Source organism: Gambusia affinis, linkage group LG23 (assembly GCF_019740435.1).
Source record: "Gambusia affinis linkage group LG23, SWU_Gaff_1.0, whole genome shotgun sequence".
NCBI lineage: Eukaryota > Metazoa > Chordata > Actinopteri > Cyprinodontiformes > Poeciliidae > Gambusia > Gambusia affinis.
The window spans coordinates 4,808,175-4,830,261 of NC_057890.1; the positions used below are offsets into that span (position 1 = coordinate 4,808,175).

General features: G+C 42.9%; 2 protein-coding genes across 2 annotated transcripts in view; one reads left to right on the forward strand and one right to left on the reverse strand.

The window, feature by feature from the left end:
• The first annotated feature begins 59 nt into the window (after positions 1–59).
• arl1 (ADP-ribosylation factor-like 1) lies at positions 60–3,117 on the forward strand. Its single transcript, XM_044108728.1, has 6 exons — positions 60–198; positions 739–876; positions 1,191–1,272; positions 1,391–1,502; positions 2,180–2,358; positions 2,486–3,117. Exons 1-6 carry the CDS (start codon positions 195–197, stop codon positions 2,514–2,516), a joined length of 546 nt encoding a protein of 181 aa, XP_043964663.1. The 5' UTR covers positions 60–194; the 3' UTR covers positions 2,517–3,117.
• A 473-nt stretch (positions 3,118–3,590) lies between these two features.
• utp20 (UTP20 small subunit processome component) overlaps positions 3,591–22,087 on the reverse strand; it is a 28,441-nt gene continuing 9,944 nt past the window's right edge. The window contains exons 21-61 of the mRNA XM_044108729.1: positions 20,783–21,041; positions 20,522–20,701; positions 20,350–20,440; positions 19,253–19,338; positions 18,735–18,860; positions 17,912–18,078; positions 17,003–17,211; positions 16,780–16,923; positions 16,601–16,680; positions 16,254–16,489; positions 16,013–16,157; positions 15,821–15,908; positions 14,917–15,060; positions 14,723–14,776; positions 14,500–14,652; positions 14,239–14,394; positions 13,340–13,480; positions 13,122–13,259; positions 12,898–13,037; positions 12,730–12,812; positions 12,057–12,355; positions 11,842–11,981; positions 11,605–11,761; positions 10,271–10,369; positions 9,999–10,166; positions 9,018–9,184; positions 8,762–8,909; positions 8,558–8,674; positions 8,303–8,473; positions 7,922–8,053; positions 7,721–7,831; positions 7,493–7,642; positions 7,213–7,395; positions 6,403–6,534; positions 5,834–5,966; positions 5,576–5,760; positions 5,423–5,494; positions 5,092–5,349; positions 4,550–4,676; positions 4,316–4,461; positions 3,591–4,236 (exon numbers count right to left, since the gene is read on the reverse strand). Of these exons, the coding sequence (XP_043964664.1) occupies positions 4,081–4,236; positions 4,316–4,461; positions 4,550–4,676; positions 5,092–5,349; positions 5,423–5,494; positions 5,576–5,760; positions 5,834–5,966; positions 6,403–6,534; positions 7,213–7,395; positions 7,493–7,642; positions 7,721–7,831; positions 7,922–8,053; positions 8,303–8,473; positions 8,558–8,674; positions 8,762–8,909; positions 9,018–9,184; positions 9,999–10,166; positions 10,271–10,369; positions 11,605–11,761; positions 11,842–11,981; positions 12,057–12,355; positions 12,730–12,812; positions 12,898–13,037; positions 13,122–13,259; positions 13,340–13,480; positions 14,239–14,394; positions 14,500–14,652; positions 14,723–14,776; positions 14,917–15,060; positions 15,821–15,908; positions 16,013–16,157; positions 16,254–16,489; positions 16,601–16,680; positions 16,780–16,923; positions 17,003–17,211; positions 17,912–18,078; positions 18,735–18,860; positions 19,253–19,338; positions 20,350–20,440; positions 20,522–20,701; positions 20,783–21,041 (6,071 nt within the window). The 3' untranslated portion in view covers positions 3,591–4,080. The remainder of the gene's footprint in view (positions 4,237–4,315; positions 4,462–4,549; positions 4,677–5,091; positions 5,350–5,422; positions 5,495–5,575; positions 5,761–5,833; positions 5,967–6,402; positions 6,535–7,212; positions 7,396–7,492; positions 7,643–7,720; positions 7,832–7,921; positions 8,054–8,302; positions 8,474–8,557; positions 8,675–8,761; positions 8,910–9,017; positions 9,185–9,998; positions 10,167–10,270; positions 10,370–11,604; positions 11,762–11,841; positions 11,982–12,056; positions 12,356–12,729; positions 12,813–12,897; positions 13,038–13,121; positions 13,260–13,339; positions 13,481–14,238; positions 14,395–14,499; positions 14,653–14,722; positions 14,777–14,916; positions 15,061–15,820; positions 15,909–16,012; positions 16,158–16,253; positions 16,490–16,600; positions 16,681–16,779; positions 16,924–17,002; positions 17,212–17,911; positions 18,079–18,734; positions 18,861–19,252; positions 19,339–20,349; positions 20,441–20,521; positions 20,702–20,782; positions 21,042–22,087) is intronic.

The following is a 22,087-nucleotide window of genomic DNA, read 5'->3' on the forward strand; positions in this document are numbered from 1 at the left end:
AAATTGCATTTGTCTATTTGTCAGAGAAGTGTTTTGCTTATTTCACATAAAATAAAAATGTCGCTGTGGGTATGTGACGAATGTTGCGAGCAAATCCACGCGAGAGTTAATGACGTCTTCCAACGACACGTCAGCCAGACGGAACCAACCTGGCAACTGCACATTGACAATTCGAGGAACGAGATTTTGGCGAAATGGGTGCGTAATTCAGTTGTTCTTTTACTATATTAGATATTTTTCAACAACATACATTGAAAATTATACATACAACATATTCAACAGAACTACATCTGCGTTCTCGTTCTGCTTCCGTGCTGTAGCGCGAGGTGTAGCTGATGTCAGCCTGCTTAGCTAGTGCTAATGGCTAGTTGTTTATAGTGTTCATTTTATTGTGTTGTTTTGACGTTAACGGTTTTTCTTTAGTGTTTAGCTTATATTCTGGCCTTTCTAATAAAGCACGACATTATGTCTTAGAATCATAATGCTGTCACAAAAGGCAGGGGCTGGGAGTTAACCTGAGCTAGCTCGATAAACGTGAACGATGGAGAGTCTTGTGGAAAAACAACAAAAAAAATAGGCTTGTATTTGTGCACCCTATTCCTTCTATAGATACGTCTCATGTCTTTTTTAAAAATGGTATTCAACTGTAAAAAAAAATAAACAAATAAAAAAAATCAGTCAGCTTACTCAGAACTGAATTCATCAAAGTACCGTATATGCTGTGTGTTTCCTCTCCAGGGGGTTTCTTCTCCAGTCTCTTTTCTGGTCTGTTTGGCACCAGGGAGATGAGGATTTTGATACTGGGCTTGGACGGTGCAGGGAAAACCACCATTCTGTACAGGCTGCAGGTTGGAGAAGTGGTCACCACGATTCCTAGTATGTACTGCTCCTTCATGTCCTTCTACCTAAATTTAGCTTTCAAATTTTGATTCTTGTAATGAACACATTCAAAAAATGACTCTGTGGAAAGCATTTTCTATTGCTGGAGAATCTTGTCTAGTTATATCATCGCAGTCATAATTTCCACTTATATGTGACACCCTGCAGGTAAATTAGTTCGGCTAGACATTAAGCCATCTATTATTTCTGATGAAGTTTTCCCAGGCTATTGATTTTAGAAACGCACCGTGTGTAGCACTGTCAGATTACAAAGTGCTGATAATTTATATTTCCTCTCCGTCCCTCTGCAGCTATTGGTTTCAATGTTGAGACAGTCACATACAAGAACCTGAAGTTCCAGGTGTGGGATCTGGGAGGACAGACCAGCATCAGGTATGTGGGAGGCTACTGGAAATGTGCATTGTGGTTGAAGAGTAGAGATTATGAAGTTTTGTATTTGATTCATATTTATTTTTCACATCAATAACAATAATATCTCTCTCCTGTCCAGACCCTACTGGCGGTGCTATTATTCAAATACAGACGCTGTGATCTATGTGGTCGACAGCAGCGACCGTGACAGGATGGGCATCTCCAAGTCAGAGCTGGTGGCCATGTTGGAGGTAAATGCATCTGCTACCCAAAATCTTTGCCATGAGAATTATAGTGCCTTATAAAAGTATCCACACCGCTTTAAATTTCTCACATTCAAGGCCAAGAACGCACAAATTGAACATTTCAATAATTTATTTTTTTTCTAAAATTGTTCAAGTTCCTTCAGACTGAACAAACCAGCTCACCTTTAGTTTTTTTTGTATTATGTAATACTTTTGTAAGGTTCTGTACTTTTGTTAACTAAGGGCATTTTACTACAAAATAGATTTTTTTGTTTATATTCATCAAATCCTTATTTTTAACAGGATGAGATGAAAAGCAGGATTTCTTGCTGATATCAGTTATAGTTTTCATTTAGTTTCAATAAAGAGGGTAGCTGCAGGTTTTAGCAAGTCAAATTTAAGACTTTTTAATGCCTCAACAACTGCCTAGAGTCACATAATACAGTAAAGATGTCTGCTCGTGATTCCAACCTTTGTCTGACTGAAAAATTCTATTAGAAAAAACCCCATGAGATTAAACAGCTATGTCATGACAAAATTTAAGCCCAACTTGCATTTCTTTTTTTTTTAAACAAAATATTTTTTTTTTTGGACACAAATATTTAAGACTCTTTAAGGGTGTGCAGACACCCTGTTAAAAGCTCATTACGTAGTTATGAGATGTTGTCTGTGATCGTTTGCAGGAAGAAGAGCTAAAGAAAGCCATCCTGGTGGTGTTCGCCAACAAACAGGACATGGACCAGGCAATGACGCCGACTGAAGTGGCCAACGCTCTGGGCCTTCCTGCCCTCAAAGACAGGAAGTGGCAGATCTTCAAGACCTCAGCCACCAAAGGAACAGGCCTGGATGAGGCCATGGAGTGGTAAGCTACATTTCCAGAGCTGGCTTCTGTTTGTGTAGACGTTTATCTGGCTAAGCAGGACCAACTTGTATTGACTCAACTGTTGTTTACTCAGGTTGAATTATATTTACTTTGTCTCTGCCTGTAGGTTGGTGGATGCCCTGAAAAGTCGGCAGTAAGAGGAGGAGTCCCATCCTGTATATACTCCTAAACTTTGACTCCTCGCTTTAAAGCCTTGTGACTGATCCCTATTCATTCCCCTATTTTTCTTTGGACCAGTGATTGCACTCCTCCTCCAGTCATACACCCACACAAAGCCTTGACCAAGTCCTCCCAACGCCTTTTAAGCCTGCGACTGAGAAGAGAAGGCTGCAGTAACATCTGGAGTCAGCACAGATATTTTGAAAGTAAATCCGTGTGTCACATGACACAACCTCAAGAATCAACTCCTGTTATTTGGATTTAATGTCGGTGACAAGAAGATCCACCAGGGGGAGATAAAGCGGCATACAATAAACATGGCTTATGTTTCTGGAGTCGGTCTTTTAGCCAAATGCTACTGCAGCCTGGGCTGTCTGCTTTGTTATGGATTTCTGTTTTTTCTTATTCCTACAGATTTGTTTCAATTATTCTAGTGGTTGGAATCTTTTGAGTGCATATTTAGTTCATTAGTTATTGAACACTAACTGTATGCTCAAAGGTTTATGGTTGCATATTTATACCTGCCTGTACAGTAAAATTGATTCTAAGAAAAGAATGAAGCCCGTTATTGTATCAATATTGAAACTTTGTTGTATTTATTCCTAATAATTAATAGGATAGCAGGTTTCAGCAACTCAAATTTAAAACCGAAAAAAGTATAAATATAGCTTAGTGTTGGGAGATACTGCTGCAATCAAGCATCTCAAAAACGGACATTTTGGAAGCAAGGCTTTGTGCGTTTCAGGCCTTAATCCCGGTAGTATCAAGGTTTTTTTTTCTTTAGCACAGAATGTACATAACCTCGTATAGGTTGGCGGCAGAAGTCAGCCGGTGGCAAAAACAAACGTCGACGTTCAACAAACGGGTGACAAATTTGTACTTACCCCATGATGACGCAGAAAAGCTAGCTAGCATGGCTAGTTAGCGGTGGCCTCAACCGCGCGCGACTCAGACAGAAACGTTACGCAAGAATAAAAAAACTACACCTACAAGATTAAATACTCCTGCCGCGACAAAACCTAATACCTGGTATTTATATATTTAAGGCCAACTTACAATTTAATGAATTTAATACTTTTTAACGACGTGCAGACATCCTGTAAAGACCAAAGCTGAAAAATGCAGTTCGTTGAATGACCACTAGAGGCGCAGTGGTTCCTCAATCCCAACCCACTTCCTCAACATAAAAGAAAATGATGCATTTCGGAACAACTAAAGCAGATCGAACAGCCAGTTTTTGGTTGACATTATAATTAATGTTATCTTCTATTAAACAGATCTAAGTAATCTCTGCTATTCCACTGTGCTCTGTAAACATGTTGGTTTATTTCGCTTTTACAAAAACATAGATTATGACAATCCCGTTATTGATCCACAGCGGGAAAATAAAATTGTCTTTGATCTATTATTTACATGATTCCATGTGATATGGCTGCAGGGCATCTGTCATACTGTAACAACAGAAGATCTAAGAACGCAGCAGGCCATACCAGATTCCAGCTAAACCTGCTTGGAGTCAGATTTCAGTCCCATGTGTATGACTCACTGCACCATCGCCAGGTCTTTGAGCGCATGACTGCGATGCTTCTTGGCTTTATATCCAGGCCGGAGGATCTCGATTTTTCTCTTCTTGGCTTCAATTTTTTTCTTGTGCTTCTTGAGTTTCTTCTTAGCGGCGATGTCTGGGTTGGCCACCGCCTGCGTGGTGGGGGAGCAAATATTAAAACACGACATACGGATGAAACCTTGCACATCTTGGGTCTGGCGCTCACCATACCTGCATAGCTCTGTGTCTCTTGCGAGCCGCTCGCCTCTGTGAGAACTCCTTCTGGACGGCGGAGAAGGCCAGGGAGAATCTCTCCAGCCCCATCTGCTTCTTCACCAGCTCAATCAGCTCCTGCGCCAAGTTCTTCAAGGTGGGATCTGGATAGAATGGAGAAATGTGGAGTCAAATCTACCAAGACTACCTTCCTCGTATTTTTTGTTTACTCTTTGCCAGTCAGACGGAGACCTTGCTCAGCATACGTGCTGTCCAGTTCTCTGTACAGAGGCGTGATGATGGTGGTGAGGTAGGGGCCGAGGCGCTCCTTCCCCAGGTCCACTGCTGTGGCTCCCAGGAACTTAAACACACACGTTCTCTGTTGGAAAAAGCAGAGACGAGCGGTATGAGGTGATGAAATGTCACACTATTCAAAGCCCTTCAACTATTTTCACATTTTGTCCAATCATAAACACCCTCCGTACAAAGATGCTTAAAAAAAAATAAAAAAATTTTTGTAACTATGTTTTGCAGATCAATAAATTGTCCCAGTAATTATTGCGTTAAAGAATAACATTCAACTAATATATTGATAATGTCATAATAATGCAAGTTCACCCTCTCAGTGGCTAATAAACTTTAATTTTGTAAAGGACACTTAAGAATGGAACTGGAAGATATTTTAAATATATATAACAAAAAAAGTATGCTACTGACATTTATTGATAATCTCAAGATAATCTGTGGCCAAAAATGGAAATTGACGCTGAAGATGAACCTGATGACCTGCTCACCTTGAAAGGAACCTTAGGAGCGTATGCTGCTTCTCTCTTCGCCATCAGAGACAGCTTCTTCATGAGCCACAGCAAAGAAGGGGGCCTGTTGTCTTTTTCATCATCAACCTCTTCCTCCTCCTCCACTTCCTGTTCTTCTTCATGATCGCCATCCTCTCCATTTTCCGTCTCAGTTTTCCCATCTTCCAGAGAGGTGATGTGAGACTCTGGGGAGATGAGGTAAATCACCTTTCCAACAAAGATGAGGTTTTTGATCACCTGGGAACAGGAAGTCGGACATTTATAAACCAGAAGAAACTGCGGAAGTTAAACTTCAGGTGTAACTGTGCACCTGCTCTCCGGACGCCGTGTCCAGGAACTTGGACTGCAGCTGGCTGCAGAAGCTCAAAGCCAACTCTCTCATCTGGAAATAGAAGGAAAGCGGAAGTGTGAGACGCAGGAGTTTAAGACAGATGCGAAGCCAACAAAGAGATGTTGGGCTCACCTTCTTGTCCAGGTTGTTGGTGATGAAGTCTACAGCCGCCGGGTGAGACGAGGCGTCTCCCTTCCTTCCCCTCCAAACGGCGACCAACTGCTCGGCCGGCTGAGCGGCGAAGAGCTGACCGAAGAGCTGCGAGGCGGTGAGCCACACCCAGCAGTGAGGGTGCCGCAGGTGGGCTTCCACGTGACCTGAGAAGGGTTTGAGGGGCGTTCAAGGGCGAGCTCGTTTGGAAAGAGGACGGCGCGTCTATAACGTGCTTACCCCAGACGTGAAGGAGCGTGTCGCAAGGCTTCCTGAGCTCCAGCAAACCGCAGTGTTTGTTTAATTTGGAGATGAGGGTGAGATAACTGAACAGCAGCCGGTCGGCTCCTTTCTCCTCCTCAACCTCATCAATCTGAGGGCAAGACGTGAAGATCCTTTACAATTCTTCCAACCTTTTCTAAGTCGAATTTGCTTCTACAGTGTTCCACCAGCTCAAAATTAAGACTTTTTAAGACCATTATGAATGGAATTTAAGACCTGTATCTCCATGGAAACGTACAAATTTTGCTAGCTAGTTGGCAAGTGTATGTTAGCCGTCTCAAATCACAGAATGAACTGAAAACATCCGAGTGTGACTTAAAATTTTGCCTGACAGAATTGTCCCACAAGAAAAAAAAAATATACACAGAATATGCAGGATTAAATAGTCCTGTCAAAACATAATTTAAGACCTGTGATTGAATTACTTTTTTAAAAATAAATTTAAGACATTTTAAGTCCTTCATTTTAGATACACGAATGTAAGACTTTTTAAGGAAGCACCGACTTCCTGTTGTATGTTTACTCACATCTTCATAGGCGTCAGGGTGGATCTCTTTCTCCAACAGAGGCAGTAGGTCGTCCAACCGACTGGAGAATTTCTCCTCCTCCACTTCCACAAACAATCCGCAAACCTGAGCGCCGACGCGCCGCAGCGTGGCCTGAAGAAGAAAACATCGACATGGCTTTTAAAAAGGATGTGACAATTAACGGAAAGGTCTTCAAATCTCATAGTTATGAATAATCCCTAAACTCTTCCACTTTTGTCTCACTAAAGCTACAAACTCCTGTACTTTATTGGGGTTTTTAGGTAATAAATCAACACAAAGTAGGGAATAATTGTGAAGTGGGATGTAAAAATCTTTGGCTTATGAGAATTGTGTGCATTTATATTCACCCAAAAAGAAGAAAACTGAGAACAACAGCGAGTTGCTCTATGTAAATTCTAGGAATGCACCGATTGAAGTTTTCTGGCCAATCACGATTTTTAAAGAGCCTGACCTGCCGATTCCAATTTTGGTCAATTTTGCTTAAAGCACATTTATCCCTGACTCTGACCAAACTTAGGTAAAGTCTGAATTCAAGAGAAGCAACAAAGTTTTCTGGCATTTAGAAAATAGAAAATAATTTGGGTAATTTTGATCTAAAACAAGAGAGGCTTGATCACACTTAACTCCAGACAGTGTGTGTCGTTTTATATTTGATTCGGTTGATCTTCAATCTCTCAAAATGAGGGAAATCGGAGCCAATTTATCGATTCGACCACACACCAAAAAAAAACCCCAAAAAACATTTGTGACTAAATGTGGAAAAGTTCAGAGGTGTGGATACTTCAGCACCTTTTCTGCAGTGAGCCAGGTGTTGACATAGGAGTAGAGCACGTTCTGGTGGTCTACGTCCAGCTGGCCGAGCAGCGTCTTAATGGCCATGGCGGCCATTTTCTTACAGCGCACAGAGTCGTCGTTGACGACAATCAGAGCCAGTGGAGGAAAGAACAGGCTGCTGTACAGCGCCAGAAGTTTCTGAAGGATAAAACCGGAATGTTATTCAAACATTGGCAAAAAATCTGTAATTGTCAGGAATATTGTGTTAGAGAGAAAACAAGGATCCAATCTGAACCTGAGGGAACATCTGGAAGATGGAGGCCAGCAGTTCAATCACAGACTCCCTGCCGGTGTCCTGCTCGTACTGCAGCTGGGCCACCACAAAGTCCAGGTGGAACTTCAGCTTCTTCCCCAGAGGGTAGTCCAGCAGATACTTCAGGTAGATCTGCGCCGCACAAAAACAAAAACACGGTCAGACGCCAGCAAGAACCTCTGCTTCGGAAACGCCTCGGCTCGTTCTTACATGTCGGCAGTGAGTTCTGATCATGTTGTTGCTCCCGGTGACGGACAACTTGGCCACCTTCTTCAACACCTGCTCCATCTCTGGGACGATGAGCTTCCTGGACAGGATGGCCTGGAGTGGTCCGACACATGAAAACACACGGCTGAGAGGGGGGCCGGCGGCTTCCTGACACCGTGTTGCACCCCGAGCTGCGACGCTTACCTTGAGCAGGCCGAAGGCGGTGGCTTGGCGCGACTGGTCGTAGATGTCCTCCTCAGCGTAGCCCAGCAGCACCTGCAGCTGCGTCTCAGAGATCTTGTTGCTTTTGATGTTCTTTACGAGAATGGTCATGGCCTGCGCAGCAGAAAGAGGTCAGTTCAGTTTAGTTGTTCAATATGCAAAAGAGTAAAAAAAACAAACAGAACCCCCCACCCCCCCAAAAAAAAAGTAATTATCGCAATAAACGATAACATTGTTGTTTTGAGACATTCAAAACATTCTAAATAAAACACAACCAAAGGTAATAGATAAAATGGATTATGATGCAGCTGTAAGCAAAATTATTTCATGCACATTTCTCCTACAGCCTGTATTTCTCTCTACCTTGAAGCAGTTCTGGACCAGCTGGTAGTTCTCGCCCCGCGCCGCTCCGGCCTTGGAGTAATCCTTCAGCAGGACAAAGAGCTGCCTGGTCAGCTGCTGGGCGTTCTGCTTCACGGCCGGCAGAGGGAACCTCAGCAGCCAGGTGAACGCCACCAGAGCCTCGGTGATCACCTGGTGGAGGATGCGTCACGTTAGACGGGATTTGAACAGCAGCGACAAAAAGGCAACCACGGTGATGGGGATGAAGGCTGGTACCTTCACGTGCATGGAGGTGAGGCACTGGAGCAGCAGCTGGACGAAGGGATCCAGCATCTCCAGAGCCGACGGCTCGGATGAATTCACTTTAGATTTCTTCAGACTTAAGTGGAGCAACTGGAGGATTCAAATGTGGAATATTTAATGACTTGTAGCTCAAGAGGGTAGATCAAACGGTGCAGACCGCTGTGTGGGTTTGGTCACCTTGAGCCCAGCGTCCACCAGGATGTGCATGTTTGTGCGGCTGCTGACGGCGGCTTTCTTCCCCCCTCTCTTCGGGGTCGGAGGCAGCAGCAGGCAGCTGGGAGGGGGCAGCCTCGGGTCAGGGGGCGGCTCAGCAGATGCTTTCTCTCTGGAAAAAAACACACACAAAGCAGCAGAGCGAGTTAGCCGCTGCCGTTTCAGGGTCGGTTTGAGAGTTAGTGTTAGCGGTAGAAGGGAAGGGGAGCGACTGGCCTACCGGTCCCTCTTGGTGAGCAGCGGCAGGCTCTCGCTGACCAGGCCGTGGCTCAGCAGCAGCACATCCTGCGAGCTCATCCCGCTGTTTTCCAGCAGACCCAGGATCAGCCGCCGCAACACGGCCGCCACACGGTTACACACCTTCAGATGAGCGGAGCTCTCCAGGATCTGGAGGGAGGAAAAGAAGAAAAGCAAAGAAAAAGATCTTTACAGCTGTAACCAGGCGTTTGAACACTTTTTCTCACTGTAAAATTCAAGCATTTTTCAGCTAAGTTTTAGTTAGTAAAAGTAAACTAAAAAAAAAAAAAAAAAAGAAACATTTCAAAACATTTTTCACTGTAGATTCTGCAGCAGGGATAAAGCAAACTAAAATTTAACAACATAAAAATATGTTTTTAAATGTCTATTTCACACAACTTGAGTGGAGCGAGGAAAAAACATTTAGCAAAAAAAAAAAACGTAAAAAGGTAAAAAATATAAGCAAACCTTTCGTTCAGTTACACAGCTCAAGTCATTGAGCCATTAGGAATAATAAATAAGGTAATTAACCTTCTCGCACAAATTTAATTCTTAAACACAATATACAAGGGAAATCACAAAAAAATCTCTAAAAAAATATTCTTGCTATGTTTTCTGGCATTTAGCAAATAAAAATTACTTTTAGAATTCTAACTGACCTCAAACAAGAAATTTGATTAATTTCAGTTTTTTAAAAAAAAGTCTGTTATATTTTATTATTTTGTTAAACAGATTCCAAATTTAAGCTTCTGATCAAACTTTATATTGCACTTTTTTTTTTTTTTTTACAAAACTGAGCAGTTTGAATATGAAGCACTTTCAACGACTTTATGCACAAATCGAGTACTTTCCAAACCTTTGAAAACACCTGTATAATATTCAAGCCTTTTCAAGGATTTCCAGCAGCCGGACGAACCCTGAACACCACTACATCCTGCCCCTTCCTCCTCAGATCCGCCCTCACCTCCTTCAGCGGCAGGACCAGCTTGGCAACGCTCTCCTTGCTGCAGAAGCGCGCCAGCAGCTCGTACGAGTCCATGCTCTTGCTGTGTCGTGCCTCCATCACCTTGGAAACGATGCCCTTGACTTCCTTCTCCTCGGCGACGGAGCCGAAGAGCTCGTTGTTGAAGATCTGACCGGTAAAGGGCGAAAGCGGCCATTTAGGCGAGAGAAGAAGAACAAGAAGAAGAAAACTGAAGAGTTTCTATGTGGAATCTGGAGGTGGGAAGCTCTTACTCCGATCAGCATGCTCATGCAGGGGTCGAGGTCTCCGCTCTTCAGCGTTGGGCTGATGGCAGACAGCAGCTGGTACACTGTGAACGTCAGCACGTGCATCTGATTGGATGGAGGACGGGAAACGGGTGAGAGAAAAACCAAAGAGTCATTTTTTTTCGACTTTATTTTATATACAACTTTTTCACATTCTGCCACAGAATGATAAACGTCAATGCTTACAGCATGTACAAGCTGGTCAGAGATAACGTGATTAGGGCCGAAATGATTAATCATTAATCGTGATAAATCGATTACTGAAGCAATTGTCAACTAATTCAGAAATCAATTAATCGTTAAGACGAAAAAAGTACAATTTGTTTAAGAAAAACCAACATATTCAGGGCATTAAGTCAAAACCGTACAAAATATATATAAACATAAATCTTGCATTTAGGAGAAAAACACAGCTAGTTGTGCTAGTTGCTAAGTAGCAATTAGCATAGCGAGGCTGCATACAGCTCTGGGAAAAAATAAAGAGACCACTGCACTGAACCCCATTGAAAACCTCCTGGTTATTCCACCAAATATTGATTTCTGAACTCTTCCTGAGGTAAAACATTTGTATTACTATTTGTGAATATATATATATATATATATATATATATATATATATATATATTTTGCATTATTTGAGGTTTGAAAGCACTGCATCTTTTTCGTTATTCTGACCATTTCTCATTTTATCCAAATAAGTACTAAATTTATGCTTGGAATTTCAGAGACATGTAGTCCGTAGTTCATAGAATAAAAGAACAATGTTCATTTTACAGCTAGTTTCCGGTAGCCACAAGCACCTTGTGTCACATAATGCAATTACAATGTCTGAGAGCAACTCCAACTTTTGCCTGACAGAAAAATTCTGCAAGGAAAAAAATAAAAATAAAAATATAAACAGGATTAAATAAACATGGAATGACAAAATTGTCTGCAGATCGAAGCACATTTGTGTGCTAAAATGGCCCAATCAAAGTGCAGACCTAAATGAAATTGAGAATCTGTGGCAAGACTTTATAATTGACATTCAATCTTGTTGAGCTTGAGCTATTTCACAGAGATGAATGGGGAAAATGTCCATCTTTAGATACACAAAGCTAGAAGAGATTATAGCAAAATAATCTTATCCGTGATTTTGTAAAAAAAACAAAACAACAAAAAACAACTTATATATCCTTTTCATAACTTCCCAATCAAGTGCCATTTTGTGTTGGTCAATCACACAAACTCTAACTCAATGATTTTAATGTAACAAACAGACAGAACTTGCTAATATCTGCACGCGTTGTGTGTTGTCCTACCTGGTAGCCTTTGACCAGAACGCCCTGCATCTCTTTGAGTAGATACTGCAAATACCTGCAGCCCAGAGTCTGCAGGATCTTCACCAGCGTTCCTCTCGCCACGTCGCGGATCTCCTGGAAGCGGTTCCTCAGCAGGACGCAAACCTTGATCAAGATGCTGGAAAAGAGGAAAGCGGACGCCGTTAATCGCTCACGTGTCAGAAAGCCTCCATGATTTTAAGGAAAAACCTGACCTACCCCGGGAGGTTGGCCTCCATGATGTGAGGAGGAAGAGTCTGCATGAGCTTGACCATGGCGAACGCGATGGGAATACGCACCACCTCTTCATCCTTCACATCTTTGGACTTCACCGCTTTGTGCTCGTTGTCACGCTTCACCTGAAGGGAGAAATAATAATCTTTCATTGCTGCTGCTGCTGGGGAGCGTTTCCTTATCCAGTTCCCCCTCCCTACCTTTGCAGTGAGGCACTTGTTGAGGCGGGGCAGCACGCTGTCGTTCACCGTCTGGTGGATGGCAGCCATCAGGGACTCCAGCTCCTCTCTGCTCTGGGGCAAACCGCAGGACACAGGGGGCGCTGTAGGAGCTGCCTTAGCTGGGATTCTTGACGCCGTCGCTTGTGTGGCGGATTCGGTTTCCATGGGGACGCTGGCGGAAGCCGCCTTGTAGTCGGTCTCCATGGCTTCTTCGTCGTTGCTGGCGTCCAGTTCTTTGGCCTCTGCCTCGTCTTCAACATCCATCGCAACGCTCTCGGCTGGGCAGAAATAGATGAGACGTTTATTTATTTTTTTTTTTTTAAAAACAACCATCAATATGGAATTACAACAGGTAGATAAAGATGGACAGACATAAATTCCTGAGGGAGGAATGGATGGATGGACAAGGAAAAAAAGGATGGACGATGTACAAGAAAGGATGGATGGATGACAGGATGAACAAAAGCACGGATGGAGGTGTGGACGACTGGGCAGATGGATGAATAGACAAAAAAAGGATGGACAGACGGATGGATGCTGAGTAACAGGAACAAAGTGCATCTAGAAGAACCGACTCTTCCTCCATGCTCCTCCAGAGCAGAAAACACTCCAGTCTGTTTACTGAACGGATCTTTGCCGCTCCTCCTCTCACCTTCTCTGGCTCTGGCAGCCTCCATCTCTCTGCTGAGGGTCTGATGGTCGAAATGGAAGGCCTCCAGCACAGTCACCAGCAAACTGCGACAGGGAGCAAACAAATAAATCCACTGAAATGAGCCAAAAAAATAAATAAATAAAACAGTTCCCGACCGTCCAGCTCTACCTGACGGCCAGTTTCTGCTCGGCCTGCCCCGTCTGGAGGATGTGGACGAAGTGCTTCAGGTAGTACAGGTATTTGGACCAGGTCAGCTTGCGGCACACCGCCCCCACCACCTCCACTGAGGCAGATGTCATGTTCTCATGCTGCGGCGTGAAAAGTGGACGAGAACGTTAAGGAAAAAAACAAAAAAAACCTGTAAGGAAACCTAGTTTATTCTCTGCCGTCACCTTCAGCATCTTCTCGTCCAGCAGGGCGGTCATGGCGTACGGCATGATGTAGTTCTGAAGCGAGCGCGGGGTCATCGTCACGGCGCCCTCGGTCAACTGCTTGGCAAACCTCCTCAGTGCGCGGGCTCGACGGTGGATCTGAGCGAAACGCACACCCACAGGTCGGTAAAATGGCCCAAACGTGGGAAATACAGGAGGAGGACAGGTCCGTCTAATACCTGGATGTGCTTCATGTGCTCAAAGAAGTCCGACTCCGGGTCGTTGTAGTCCGTCAGCTGCACCAAGTCTCTGAACTCTTTCTTAGTGGGGAAGTTCTTCACCAGACAGGCCAGGACCGAGGTGTATTCATGCTGGACGCTCTGGAAAACAAAACAGAAATACACAGAGAGAGAGATTGGATTCAGCGCCAAAGCTGTAGAAGAGGCAGCGGGCATGACATAATATAAGATCATCTCAATTACAAGATGAAAAATGTAGCAAAATGAAGGTTTGAACACTTTACCCACAGTAAAATTCAAACACTTTTCAAGCATTTTCAAACACCAGCACCGTACATTAGAGATAAAAAACAACAACAAAAAAAGAATGTATATTTTTTAATAGGACTATGAAAATTTAGACTTTAATCAAGCGTTAGATTACAGTTGGAACATCAAGCACTTTCAATGCCTTTACGTAGAAATCAAGCACTTTCCAATCCTTGGAAACGCCTAAATGACATTCAACCATTTTCAGGGATTTGAAGCGAGTTTATATTTTATGCAAACCGTAAAAAAAAAACGCCATGGTTGAGAATTAAACACCTAAGTAAATATCTGTTGAGAAATGCTCCGAAACGTATTCACAGCCTAAAGTACAGCTATTTGTTGTGCCCACCAAAAATCTATCCTACTTTTGTATAGTTTGAATGGTCCTGTTAAAGTCCAGACCAAAATAAAATTGAGAATCTGTGTCAAGACCTGAGAAGTAACCCTAATAGGTGAAGTCTGTCCAATCCAGGTTGAAATGTCTGTCTCAGGAGAACCAAATCTAAATGCATGTTTGACTTTTGTAGCATTCTGTTGTTAAAAAAGTTTGAAAACCACTAACGAAATGAACTGGATGCGAGTTCTTGTACCTCGGTCTTGCTGTGGAGCCCCTTGTGAACGGCGTCCAGGATGGTGTGTTGTATCAGATCTCTGTAGATCTGCACCCCGGCACCGACGGCCGCCACCTGGCTGATCACTGCCGACATGCACAGGGTGGCGTTGTCTCCCAGCGACATGTCGCCGATCTGCATTTAAGGGATAAAAGAATCATGTCCAGCTTAGCGGTGTCCAGCTCGATGGCGACAGAAAGTGTGATTTTAAATTTAGACTGAGAGATGTGCCGCACGAACCTCATATGTGTGGAAGCAGTTGTATATGAGGATGCTGATGTAGTCCAGGTCCAGAGTTTGCATGTCTTTGACCCGCTTTGACGCCTCTTGGAAAGCTGTCAACCGCACGTCAAAGTAGATCTCATCCAGGTGGCGGCTGTCGAACGCGTTCAGCTGGAAAGGTTTAAGCATTTAGACCAGCTTCAATACTCCTTAGCTCACAATGACGGGTAGAAAAGCTCACCTTTGTTGCTAAATCTGTGATGTACGTGAGCGAAGGGTCCAGATCTGACAGAGTCTGGCAGCAGAGAAGAGAACACGTTACCGATATACCAATATCAGACGTTAACATGAAGATTAAACAAGGCAAGAGATAGAAAAATCAATAAGTTGTTAATGTATTCCTAGCCAAACTTCACTGAATTTCTTTAAGGATACCTGGTAAACGGTGGTGAGAGCTTGTCTGGGCAACTTCTTGTGAATGATGGCGAAGAGTTTTCCAAGCGGCCGCAGGAAGGTGGAGGGCTGGTCACTCTGCCGCAGCAGGTTCTGCATGGTGGCAAGGAGGTCCAGCTCTGTCTCCTGGGACAAACACATTACATCCTTTAAGAAAAAAAACTCTATATGACTAGAGCTAAAGCGATTAATCGTGACTAATTGATCACAGAGACAGCCGTCAACTTATTTAGCAACCAATTAACTGCCAAGTGGACTATACAGACTCAAAAAAAGGCATTTTGCTGAAACAACATCACACTCAGTCCAAAAAAATATTTACATTTAAGATGAAAAACCTTCTTAGTCTGTGAATATGTTCTATCCAGAACTCCACTAGTGGCAGTTTTAGCTTCAGGTCAGTTCAAATTCTGTGATAATCTCCTATTAAGACATTTACTATAAAATTATTACAAAAAAAAGAACAGATCAGCCTCTACCCTGTGCCATTGTTAAGTGAAGCAAAAAGCGTTGAGCTTTTCACACGTTGATGTTAGGAAAATAATTTTTTTATGGATAAAGATTAATTTTTGCTACAGAGGATCAAGCGTTCGCTAAAGAAATGCTCCATTGTTGCAAGAAAATATGTATTTTCTTAAGTGAAAAGCAACTGAATTATTTGTTTATTTCCATGTATTTCTAATGTTGTATAAAAAAAGTGGTTTTAAAGATTTGCAGAATGTCTAAATTTTTTTTTATAAGTGGCAGACCACCATACAGAACTGTCTTTTCTCCACACCATGATGTTGCCGCCGCCATATATAGCAACAAAAACAAACATTTTTATGGACGTAACATGACAAAACGGCCTACATACACATATTGAGACAAGAGTTGGAAGTCTCACCTGAGAGTTGCTGCCTCTCAGGAGGTAAGGAAGCAAAAGGTTGATGAGCATCGAGCTCTGCTCCTTGTCACTCACAAATCGGCTCACCCTGACAGAGAGGAAAAATTATATGTTTTTTTTTTTTTATGCAATCCATTTTGAACACCGAAAAACTAAAAAAGGCTCGAGAGGAAACGGATTAGGCAAACTCACTTGGAGAGAATGTTGAGCTCTTTGGCTACCTGAGCTCGGAATTTCTTCTTCTTGAGTCTGTCCGTGTTGCAAACTACTCCGCTGAAATAACGCAGCAAGGTGGTGATGTGAGGCAGCAGCAGACTGGAGCCCTGAGATAGGGATTCTGGAGAAACAGAAAATAAAAACAAAAACACAACAAAGTGAATATTTCACTTGGACAAGGCAAAATTAAGGAGCTTCTAAGGGACTAGTTCTGAACCTTCTGTGATGACGGCGCCCTCTGGAGGTTGCGGGAACACGCAGCCATTCACGACGACCTCAGACTCTGCTTCGGAGGCGACAAAATCTTTGGCTGTTGCCAGAGACTCGAGCATGTCCATCACCATGGCGACGGTGGCCAGGGATGCGTTTTTGGCAGAAAGGAGGGCGAAGACGTTTAGGAGGACGTCGCACTCTGGGTGGTCTGGCCTCTGCTTGGCTAGGAGGGGAAAATACCTAAAGCACACACACAGTGAGGCTCTTAAATGTTCGCCAACATTCCTGATTAATAATAATATTAATTAATTAAAAAGACATTCTAGATTAGTACTCCTGAGGGAGCCTGACCTGGAGTTCTTGCACCACACGTGGATGAGCTTGAGCAGTGGCGTGGGGGAGTAGGGGCTCTCCGTAGGGAGGCGGCACACCTGAACACAAACGACGTCTAAACTCGTTAGCAAAACGCTGAAGTTTGGAGCAGGATAAATGTGACGGAGGTTAAAAAAAATAAATAAATCAAAGTGCACCTGAGGCCAGACGACAGCCTGGAAAACGCCGTCGATCTCATCCGGGGTGAAGGCGTACGAGTCGAACGTGTCGAAGAAGTCCTGAATCCTGAGAATACCCAGCCTCCTCAGGTTCTTCAGGGGGCTAAAACATCCTGGTCGAAGCTGGGAGGGGAAAGATGAAGGTTTTTAAGCGCGTACAGTGTGGAAGCAGAGAAAACTAAGACAAAAAGAGCTTTCTTACCTGTTGTCTTTTGTCCAAGATGGTGGACAAGAAGGCGGTGACGCACAGCAAGATCTGCAGGACTTTGGGCAGGTACATGTTGATGAGGTGGCCCAGCTTGTGCAGGACAACGTTGATGATGTTCAGCAGGCTGTGCTGACGGCCCAGAGGAAGGACGGCGGCTATGTTTGTGTCAGCGATGGCCTTTTCCACCGCTTCCAGGCAGGATCCTGAGGACCAAACAGTAGAGATGGGCAGACCGATACCAAATATCGATACAGAATCTGCATCAGTAGCAATTCTGCCGTGGTGAGACCGACACTTTAGTTTCAGATTCTCTTTAGAAGTTTTATTTTATTTTTTGCTGTTTTTTCTTAACTCTACCTCAAAAAAGATTTTGTATTTTTATTTGTTTTTTGTTTTTTTTGCACTTCATTAACTTAAAAAAAAACATGCATACACAAATATGCTTTTTTTTTTTTTATTTTATCATGTTAATATGTTCTCAAAGTATTTTGTAGACACCTATAAACTTTGAATTATTTACTTAAGAAGTTGGGGGGAAAAAAACCACATAACACCTCCTGGGATGTTGGCATAAACTTACATTTTTTTAAATTAATTTCAGAAATTCTGTAGAAAAAATAAAAATAGGGAAATTTCTAATTTTCAAAAGTCAAAATTTCCCTGTTTTTTTCTAGAAGATTTCTGAGATTAATTTCAAAATTTCTGAGTTTCCTTTTTTTTTTTAAATACATTTTTGGATTTTCAAACTCAGAAATGCAATTGGTTTTTTTCTAGAAAATGGAAAATGTATTCTTCATTTTTGCTTTTGTTATTCTATGTACAATGGCCCTTGCCATTGCAAAGGTCAAAAGTTTATATCAAACCTAAATAATAAAAAAGTCAGAAAAGAGGTCAGAAGCTGACCGTGGCTGTAATGGCTCAGAGGCTCCAGAAGCAGGTCGATGAACATCCCCAGCTCCTCTGATTGGCTCCCCGCCAGGAATCGCAGAATGATGGCAGACCGCGTGGCGGCGCTCGCCTTTCCCTGGAACTTACTGCCGGCTTTACTGCGCAGACGGCCAAACAAGATCCTGGTTCACACACAGACAGACAGACAGACAGACACACACACACACACACACACACCCACACACACAAGGATGTTATTGTTACAGCCAGTTGCATCTGTGAACCAATCACACTCATTTTAAATAGAGTTTTTCCCACCTATAAAGCAATATCTTGTCAGTTCTTTTTGTTTTGCTTTAAAAATAAAATGTGCTCTTTCTAAAGCTAGCTTGTAGCTTGAACAAAGCTGCTTCAGACACTTTGAAATCTCACTTAGAACATGATGTGGTACTGGACTGGTTCAGATCACTAACACAAATAATAATACAGATGCTCCTTTGGATTATTGACATGTGGCGTCCACCAGGGATTAATGCTTGGGCCACTGCCATTTTGTTTGTTGTATCTCATTTTATGCAGATAATACTGATGATTCTGTGCATCTCTTTGAACTAAAAAAAAAAAAAAAAAAAATAAGCCAACTTGAAAAAACTGTATTAAGGATGTAAGCATTTTTACAATGGAACCGGAGCCAACTGGGGTGCAGCTTGAATGTCTCTGTAATGTCAAAGTGGGTTGTTATTTTTTTAGGACACTTTTTAAAGTACTTTTCATGTATAGACCCCGCAGTGGACCTCCAAAGTATTTTTGTTAAGAGTAGACACACTGCATGTCATACCTCATGAGCAGTGGAATCAGTCTGCCTCTGTGGGAAGCGTCGACTACTCCCGTTTCCTCGGAAATGTTGAAATGCACGATCTCCTCTTTGAAGTGTCTGTCATCCAGCAGCCGCTCAAGATTCTCCCTGTGCGCACACACACACACACACACACACACACACTAAAGTTCAGAAAGATGCAGAAAGCAGTTACCCAGCATGAAGCAAGAACAAGCCAAACAGCTGGTATCAGCAGGTAAAAGAGCCTTTTATTTGCTGCTTTTCTTTTTCCTCATCCTGGCAGCAGGTGAGCGTAGCGAAAGCTAAATCAGCCCTGATCTGCTCTCCTGTCTGCAGCCTGGTTCAGTGTGAGGTAAAAGGATAGCTTGATAGCTACAAGCAGTGGCCAAAAAGTCAGTTAGCAGCAGCAATGCGGCCAGAGTGGGCATTCCTGCCTCTGTAACCATAGACACCGATGATGAGAGAGGTAAGCTATCAGAGATGGAAACCAGGAAAACAGCCAAAGAGAAGTTTCTTACTTATAGGGGACAATGTTGGGGTCTTTGTAGGTCAGGACGCACTCCAGTGCCACACACTGGATCTGCTGGTCCTGATGGCAGAGCAGCTGAGGACAAAAAAACAAGAAGGAGAAATCAGCTCAGTCATAAGACAAGAGAAAGTTTGTGAGCAAACAAAATGGCTCGACATATAAAGTGTTTAGCCAATTGTTTCATTGATGTTGCCATACGTTTAGGCATTAAAGCTAACGCTGAAGCACTATTTGACAGAAAAAAAGGTTGTTTTTCTTTAAATAAAATTTGAAAAACTTGACAAATTCTCTCTGCCAACATCAAAGACATATATATTTTTTTGCCTAAAATGCAACAACTTCAGGGAATGCCTGATGCATCTGCAGCTAAAAAAAAAGCTTCAATATGTGGAAAATTAAACTGTTTTTGCTGGACTTAACATCAATACAATCCAGGGATAATCTGTTGATTCTTTTTTAGATTAACTGAAAAATAATTGTATAGCAAAAGGTGCTTAAATAGAGGTGTGTGTTTTGTTTTGTTTTTTACAGAAATTGAAGCAGGTGAAGCTAAAACTATGGTGAGTGTTAACAATTAACCGATTGCTAAATTAATAGGGTTGAAATGATTAATTGCCTTAATTGAGATTAATCAATTATTTAAATCATTTTCAACTGATTTAGCAATCTACTAACTGGAGTATAGAAATGAAAAAAATAAAAAATTAATTTGCTGAGAAAAATCCAACATATTCAGGGCAATAATTACACAAAACTGAAAATATGTTCCCCAAAACACATTTTTACTAAAAAATGTGGCTTTGTTTTAGCTTCACCTTTAAGCAGTAGCATGTTAATTTTTGTTGTCAAAAAAAGAACTGCATTATTTGTTTATTTGCATCTTTTAATGTATTTCTTATATTGTATAAGAAAGGCTTAGAAGTGGCAATTTTAAAAATCTGTAGAATGGGTTAATTTTTTGGTTTTTTTATCATATTAATTGTCAGAATAGACAATTACTAAAATAGTCGCTAGTTGCAGCCCTGTGATGATTAATCGCGATGAATGTGATTAATCGTTTCAGCCCTACTGTGATGTGTTGGGTACCTGGTTATAGAGCTCACTGAGGCTGCTCTCCAGATACAGAGCCCGAGGGTTGGTGAATTTGGCGAACACCTTCAGATGTGTTATCAGCTGCCTGTAAGAGAGAGAGAACACTCATTCCATTACAAAGGTCCATGTCTATATCCTAAGCTCACAGGGAATTCTGGGTTCTTACTTTGCAGCAGCTTTCCTTGGAAGAGTCTTCCTCTGATGCTTAGTATCCTCCTCCTCCTCCTCCTCTTCCTCCTGTTGTTGTTCTTCTTCTTCCCCCTCCAACCCCTCCTGAAACGCTTCGCTTCTTTTCCTCAGGTCCTGGGTGGGTGCGACCAGCATGTCGGCGGGATAAAACTCATTCCTGTGGAAGAAATGACCGTTACTATCCGGAATTCGGCCCGGAGTGTGAGAAACGCTCGCCCTGTTGCGGCGTTCCACCGACCTGATGAAGCGGAGCAGCAGGGGGCTCAGCTCTCGGCTCCGGGGCTCCACCCTGTCCGGGAACTGCGCCATGGCTCGCCACAGCAGGTCGCGGAAGTTGGGGAAGTCGGTCCTCTCGTCGGGGTCGGAGGTCAGCCGGAGCCGTTCCAGGAACAGCACGCCCACGTCGCCGCTTTCGATGACGTTGCAGCCGGGCTCGGCTCGGGGGGCTGACTCTTCTTCTTCTTCTTCGCCGTCATCGGTCACATCCAACTCCGTCTCTGTAGTGATTTTTAGAGGGATTTTCAGAAAGATCATCTAAACATAAGTGAAGGATTGTGAAGTGGAGGGAAAACTTTGATCTATTCACAAATAAAAATCTGTATTTATATTTTGGACACCCATGAGTAAAATACTTTTTGGCCAACATCAAAAATACTAAAACACACCGGATCAGCTCTAAGATACAGCGGTGGCAGCATCATGCTGTGGGGATGATTTTCGGAGGGCAATTCTGGAAGAACAGTAGCTTAAAAGGCCTGACGCTGAAGTTGACATTCCACCAGGACAACAACCCTTACCATCCAATCAGAGCTACAATACAAAGCTTCAGATGAAAATGTATTCATGCATTGCAGTGGTCCAGTCAAAGTCCAGATGTACCGGTAAATCGAATTACAGTACCGCAGCAGGATGTGGAAACTGCAGTTCACAGATGCTCTTCACTCAATCCGACTAAGCTTGAGCCATTTTGAAAAAAATAATGGGCAAAAAACGTAGTGAATTTTTTTTTTCTTAAAGTTGTAATCGCAAGGCCTGCGACAGACTGGCGACCTGTCCAGGGTGAACCCCACCTCTCGCCCGGAACGCTGCTGGAGATAGGCACCAGCAACCCTCCTGACCCCACTAAGGGACAAGGGTGTAAGAATATGGATGGATGGATGGATGGATGTAATTGCAAGGTAATAACACTGGGAGGCTGCTGCAAATGTTCATTTGTAGCCGTCGAAAATGTTGTCCAACTTTTTCCTGGTTTATCAGACGAAATCCTTGCCATACCAATTGGATTCAGACCTTGACTTTAACTAGACCATTTCACCACTTACATTTGCTTTGCTCTAACCCATTGTAGCTCTGTGTGTTTATAGCCACTGTCCTGCTGGAAGGTGAACCCAGTTCAGTGACATTTTCTTCCTATTTTTCTTCACAAATTTTCTTAAATGTTTCCTTCCTTCCACGTATATTTTGTGCTACTTTTCGTCAGGCGACAAATAAAAATAGGTACATTGCAGTTTGCGACTTTGGCCGTGTGAATACTTTCTCCAGG

What these genes read in the sequence shown, in the direction of transcription:
- arl1 (XM_044108728.1), top strand. An exon ending in AGTGGTCACCACGATTCCTA is followed by an intron (nt 877 to 1,190) that starts GTATGTACTGCT and finishes GTCCCTCTGCAG; the next exon opens with CTATTGGTTTCAATGTTGAG. An exon ending in GGAGGACAGACCAGCATCAG is followed by an intron (nt 1,273 to 1,390) that starts GTATGTGGGAGG and finishes TCTCCTGTCCAG; the next exon opens with ACCCTACTGGCGGTGCTATT.